This window comes from Salmo trutta, chromosome 7 (assembly GCF_901001165.1).
Source record: "Salmo trutta chromosome 7, fSalTru1.1, whole genome shotgun sequence".
Taxonomy (NCBI): Eukaryota; Metazoa; Chordata; class Actinopteri; order Salmoniformes; family Salmonidae; genus Salmo; species Salmo trutta.
This window is the reverse complement of record NC_042963.1, coordinates 6,569,338-6,575,812: the sequence shown is the minus strand read 5'-3', so window position 1 is coordinate 6,575,812 and position 6,475 is coordinate 6,569,338. Positions and strand designations below refer to the sequence as shown.

At 47.5% G+C, this 6,475-nt stretch overlaps 1 protein-coding gene across 3 annotated transcripts in view; it reads right to left on the bottom strand.

Annotated features, from left to right (window-relative positions):
* Window positions 1–299: 299 nt before the first annotated feature.
* LOC115196808 (breast cancer anti-estrogen resistance protein 1) overlaps window positions 300–6,475 on the bottom strand; it is a 119,648-nt gene continuing 113,472 nt past the window's right edge. For 2 of the 3 annotated variants that reach the window (XM_029757729.1, XM_029757728.1), the window contains exons 4-7: window positions 5,640–5,744; window positions 4,185–5,399; window positions 2,980–3,063; window positions 300–2,517 (exon numbers count right to left, since the gene is read on the bottom strand). In XM_029757729.1, coding sequence (XP_029613589.1) covers window positions 2,002–2,517; window positions 2,980–3,063; window positions 4,185–5,399; window positions 5,640–5,744 — 1,920 coding nt within the window. In that variant the 3' untranslated portion in view covers window positions 300–2,001. The remainder of the gene's footprint in view (window positions 2,518–2,979; window positions 3,064–4,184; window positions 5,400–5,639; window positions 5,745–6,475) is intronic. The other variant, XM_029757730.1, reaches the window with a different exon arrangement.

The window sequence follows — 6,475 nt, the reverse complement described above, 5'->3', positions numbered from 1 at the left end:
TATTCTACAATGTAGAAAATAGTACAAATAAAGAAAAACCCTGGAATGTCCAAACCTTTTTACTGGTACTATATATATATATATATATATATATATATATATATATATATATATATATATATATATAATCATGGCGGTCCAGCATACAGAGCCCCAGGGAGGGAGAGACACACTTGACAAGGAGATCAGATATCTCTCAGGAGTTGGTGTTAGTGCTGAAGTTACTTGGGTACAATTATCTTCCAATTAACTATAACCATTTCTAGTATATGCAATTTCACTCACAGCACATAGCTTCTTAAAGAGAGAGTAGGTTTGACGTTTATTTTTTAATGAAAATATATTAAACATATATTTTCCAGTAATGCAATGTCCTTAACATATATATTTCAAATCTTAAAACACAGATTTGAGACCATAATAACATCACCACAAATACCAGTCTGCTTTGTTTTCAATGTATTATTTTTACTTGATAGGGGTTTCAACTATATCCACAACAACATGTTGCAGTGCTTTATAGTACAATATGTAATCTGATACTTAGAATACAGCCAATCAGGTTTTAGAAAACTGGACAATGGAAACTGGAGTGTTAGCAGATTCCTCTGCTTCATGTGGAGATGTATCTCCAGGACTCCAGAACTAGTAAAACACACCCGCTGGCCAAGCTAACTCACATCCCTCTGGTACAGCTATTGGAAGTAGGGATATGATACAGCTGCTCCAAAGTTTTTTGAAGTATCAAGAATGGTTACTGTTATGCAAACAGACATTACCATCAATATTGTGTGTGTGTGTGTACACATACATTTGGTAAAATGCAGAGATGTAGCTCACAAACAACCACTCCCTAATTTGCTCATCAATTTAGAAGGGTGTTGAGTGTATGCTAATGAAACAAATGCACTTCTCACACCTTTACCCCCTTAGCGGGTTTCCCTGGCCTGCAGGGTGCAGTGTGCTGTCCAGGAAGTGCTAGGGGGAGGGAAAGCAGAGTTTTTCCTGTATGAGGTGAGTGACTTCTAGAACAGTGGAGCCACAGAGGAGTCCAAACCAACCCTTTTTAGATCACAGAGAGCATGCAGGACTATGAGAGAGTCTGGGAGAGTGTGGTGGATACAACAAGCACTCTAGGAGCAGCAGACAGACGGATAAAGCTTTGTGCTTTTGAAGAACAAGGGAAGTTGTAATGCTGAAAAAAATACATCAATTCATATTTCCTTTAACCTCAGATTTTTTACCTCCAAATCAGGTTTGTTCTTTTCATTCTTACTTCTATCTCAAAGGAAGAGATGGTATTATAAGACAGTCTTCTAATTGGGGCATTTTAATTAGCATGTAGAACTACTCAAATGAATCCTGTCCCATGACAGCAGTATATCTGAGAATGTTATTAACTGTCAAGGAAACCTCTCCCTCCCAGCCCCTACCCAGAATGCCTTACACTCACAACACGATCCCCAGCCTCCTTTGACAGCTCCAAGGAAAGCTATTCATTTTCTGTCAACATATCCTACAGCTCACCTGACAAGTACATTACTTTTACAAAATCCACCATATTTGATCATCTGGGATGAAAAACAGCATTAAGTACTACATACATTGTGTTTGAAATGTAAACATCCTTAATCAACGCATTATAACAATAATGATAACAATTATAATAAGCAGAGCAATAATTACAGTATAGGAATAATAATAATGGCCATTGTCTAAAAACTACATCATGTTTTCCATAAGGTCTCAAAAACATATATATATATATGTAGTGGAAGTTCATTTTCTTTGACTTTTTTTCTGGCTAATAGTAACTTAAATATTTACAATGATTAATTTACAACCAATGGCCCAGCCCTGTCAGATAATTGTCCTTTTTTGAAATGAAAAGCACAAGAGGAGGATGAAGGGCCCATGTGTCTGTGACAGTGGCCCACTGGGTGGGTGGGTGATGTGTGTCCCAGTGTGGACTCCCCATATCAGTGTCTCAGGACAGGAGGTTCACATGGCCACCAGCTGGCCCAGAGCCATGCGGAACTGCTGTGTGCAGCCGGCCAGCTCCCGCACCCTCTCCGTCATGTCTCGCGCTGCACCGGGGGACGGGTACTGCAGCGCTGCAGTCTTGGTGCTCACCACGATGTCCTTGAGTTTGTCACACAGCGTGTTACTGTGCTGGGCCACATGCGCCCGCACCTCTGGGGACTTGGCCTGTCGCGAGAGCGTGTCCCCGATGAACACCAGCTTGTGTGCGCTGAGGATGACAAACTTGCTGTGAGCCACAAAGATCTTGGGTGGCTGGTTGTTGTTGATGGAGGAGTAGAAGGCGTCGATGGCGTTGGTGAGGGTGGTGACGTTGGACTCACACTGCTCCGAGTAGAAGAGCAGCAGCTGCCGGTCGCCCATGCTCAGCTTGCTCCGCTGGGCCGTTGGGTAGTGGGGAGGCGGAGTCCAGCCTGAGATATCGTTGTTGATTGGCCGGCTGACTTCCTGCTCCAGTCGCTCAAACTGTTTCAGCTGCAGTAGATGGGAACACAGAGAGTAAATAAATATCTGCCTGATCTGTAAACATCCCATATGAACTGACTGAAACCACAGCCTCTGAGACACCAATGTAACACTACAGTCACATATAATGTCCTTCCAAACACTCCCTTATTACTGACAAAGGCTGCGTTTAGACAGGCAGCCCAATTCTGATATTTGTTTTACTAATTGGTCTTTTGACCAATCATATATGGGCCCGGTTTCCCAAAAGCATCTTAAGGCTAGGTTCATCGTTAGAACCGTTAGATCATCGTTAGAACCATTGGATCCTATTGTTCTAAGATGAACTTAACCTTAAGATGCTTTTGGGAAACCGGGCCCTTATATGATTGGTCAAAAGACCAATTAGTAAAACATATATCAGAATTGGGCTGCCTGTCTAAACACAGCCTTTTACACATCCACTCGCTCACTGACAGACCCACAGGTCCTCACCTGCTGCTGTTCCAGTGTGGTTTTGTTGTGTCTTGTCCCTTTCTCTAATAATTGCCTCTGATTCTTCTCAAACTCCTCCTTACCCTGGAAACCAAAGGACGGAAAGAAGAGTAAACTTACTTACTGTTCCAAGCACACAGACACAAACACGCTCAGACAATGCTGGGATGGAATTTGAATTCTACTGGCTGAAGGAAGGATCGCCCATATAAAATGATCCGTCTGACTCGACGTGTGATAATTCTCCTAATCAGCAGAGGGCAGTATGAGCTCATATCAGACCAGACCACACAGCAGCTCTGCCACGACCCTGAGGGTAGGTGACACATCCATTCAGGGTTTGTATGTTAGTGTGCTACACACACATAAAGCACTGAAACAGTGAATATATAAATGTCTTTTAGATAATAATAATTTGGTGGGTGCTTATATTTTTCCTATTTCACACATGAACAAGTGTGTATTAATATGTATGAGTGAATTGGAAATGTGTTTTTTTGCATATCCCAACTCAGAGAGTGGGGTCACGGCCAGGCTCTGCCATTATCAACTGCAACCCTGGAGAATTAGGGTTAAGTGCCTTGCTCAAGGGAACATCGACAGATGTTTCACCTTGTCGGCTTCGAACTAGCAACATTTTGGTCACAGGCTCAACACTCTTACCGCAAGGCTACCTGCCACCCACAATGATATCATATCGTCTTACCATCATCTGTTCCTCTTTCGCAACCACAATACTGCTGCACGTGAGATAACAACAGCAGCAATGGACAGAGAAAGTGATGATGTATGATGGTATGTAGAGAAACACGCCTGCACATGTAGTAATGATGATTGATGATGACACCTGAAGCAGTGCACCATGGGAGTATGTGTCGCCCACATGGGGAAGCCTTGTATGGGGCATTGATCTGCTGGCTGTGGTGTGGAAATGGAGATACACCTGGAGTCTATCCTCTCTCTCATCTCACACACCGGCGTATCATTGAACACAGACAGACACCATGGCTCGACATGCTTAACATAATCCATGGGCTAATGTAGAGTGCTGCTGATTGTTCCGAACCACCGTACCGTTATGAGGAAGTACTGGTGCTGTTGATTCAGAGTACCAATATACAGTACACCAAACTAATTCTCTACTGATAAATTAGGACATAAATGTGTGATGATCTGTGCTGTGGTTTCATAAGAGGAGGTTTTACCTGTAAATGCACATAGTCATAGTCCTCCATCCAGCCCTCCTCGGTGGTCTCGTAAGGCCGGTCACGGGTCTCCTCCTCGGCTGTGAGCTTGGGCGGGGACGGCAGGGGACGGGATTGGATGTTGGCTCTCCCGTCTCCCATCTGATAGGCTGAGATGTTGTTGTTGGTCATCTGACCCATGAGGTCAGCAGTGTGGGGGACGGGGGGCAGAGGGAGCTGCTGCTGCTTGTTTGTCCTTTTGAAGAGCAGTGAGGCGTTGCCATGGAGAAAGGAGGCCAGCTGTTTGGTGTCGTCAGGCACACCCCGGGCACACATGACCAGCCGGTCCAGGTCATCCCCACTGCTGCCTGCTGAGGGCGTCATCAGGGCAGAAGGGGCCCAGGCCACAGCATCCAGAGCCTGGCTGGACTTGACAAGGCCCTGGAAGGCCTCCTCCATCTTCTGCACCTGCTTGCCTAGCTTGGCCTGTAATGTGCGGTCAGTGGCCTGGGCAGAATTGGCCACAGCCCCCCTGGCAAACTCAAGCAGGTCCCTGACAGCCACCCTCATCCTGTCTACCGCCTGCCTGATGGCTGGCAGGTTGGCCTCCATCTGGGTGGGGCTGCGCCAGTTCCCACTAATGAAGGACATGAGGAGGGAGACGGAGCCCTCCACCCCCTGCTGCAGGCGGGAGAGGCGCTCCATGGCCTGATCTAGATCCAGGATCAACAGCTTCCCCGGGCCGGCCTGGCCGGGCACCGCCGACTCCCTGACTGGCACCATGTCCAGAGAGGAGGTGGACAGGTTGCTGCGGGTGCTGCCCGTGCTGGAGGCAGACAGGCGTTTGAAGCTGACCGTCAGCTCCTCTGTGGCGCCCGCATCTCTCACCACCTGAGGGGGGATGTCATAGATGGAGTCCTCGCCTGCAGGCCGCTCGCGGGGGAAATCGTACACATCCTGGGGGTCATGGGGTCCACCCTTCCTCAGACTGGCGGGGATGTCGTAAATCTCCTGACCCAGGTGGGCGTCTGGGTGGTGCTTTCCGGTGAGGGGAGGGGGAGGGATATTGTACACATCTTCAGGGATGGGGGGCTCAGGCCCCCCAGGGATCAGATAGCCCTGGTTCTGGCTCTCCAGACTCTTCAGCTTGGCAAAGTGGGGGGGCACGTCATAGGTCTCCTCCCTGATAGGAGCGTCTGGAACATCCTTACTGACGGAGGGGGGGAAGTCGTACACCTGGGAGGTAGACAGAGGCAACGTCAAACACACACACTGTACTTACCCTCACTGCCATAGGACATCATAATGACATCAAACACACATTCTGATAAGGAGAAGGGGTGGTTACTTTAAGACACCCCTATCAAGTACAGATGTTAAAGCCCACTGGGATTGATGAGTATCCCCCTGTGTCCCTCCTCTACTACAACAACAGACAGAGAGGATGTGTTAGTGGTGCAGTAACTACAGCCTCACCGTTTGCTGAGAGAGCAGTTGGCTCTTGTCCACACTGGGGGGTGTGTCATAGATGTCTTGACCACTGGGGGGGCCTTTCACCGCCATTGGGGGCGTGTCATACACCTGGAGGGGGGGGGACACAATGCACAGAGAGATAAAACACACACCCCACAATAAAGAACAATTTACATACACACATCAGATATATACACACATACACACACACACATGTTCATACTTGCACACATACAGACACACATAAATATACAATCAGCAATAAGAGCTCAGCTGCAGCAGACTCAATTTATGAGCATATTAAAAAGGGAGGAACAAATTAAATCAAGCTTCTGAGGGCGTGTTGGATGAATCCAGTTTAATGTGGAGGAGGTGGGGAGGGACCCAGACACTCTGCCCACTTTGTCCTCTAATCTCCTTTCTCCCTGGGGCCCCTCTTTTCTCCACTGCCTTCCCTACAATGAATGCGGGAGGGAGGCATTATTGAGGCTGCAGGCTGAGAGGGGGTCAGTGAGGGCGCTGACACACGCAACATGGGGACCATCTCTCCCACTCCTACACAGAGGACACACATCCTGTCTGGGACTGACACGCACACAGGGAGCTGGACGGACTGGAGCATGACCAAAGTTGGAAACAGCTGAAGAAAATGTCTTATACAGCAGAGACCTTAACCTCAGTGCTAACGCTGTTCTGACTAAACCTCTGTGACGCTGGTCAGTTGTTGCCTTGCCTGACGACTCACCCTGAATTTCTTCCCGCTGCTCTAGCGATCGCTACATTCAGTCTGAAACTGACACCCTAAAGTCGTTGTGTGACTTCAAAATGAAGGGGCGCCG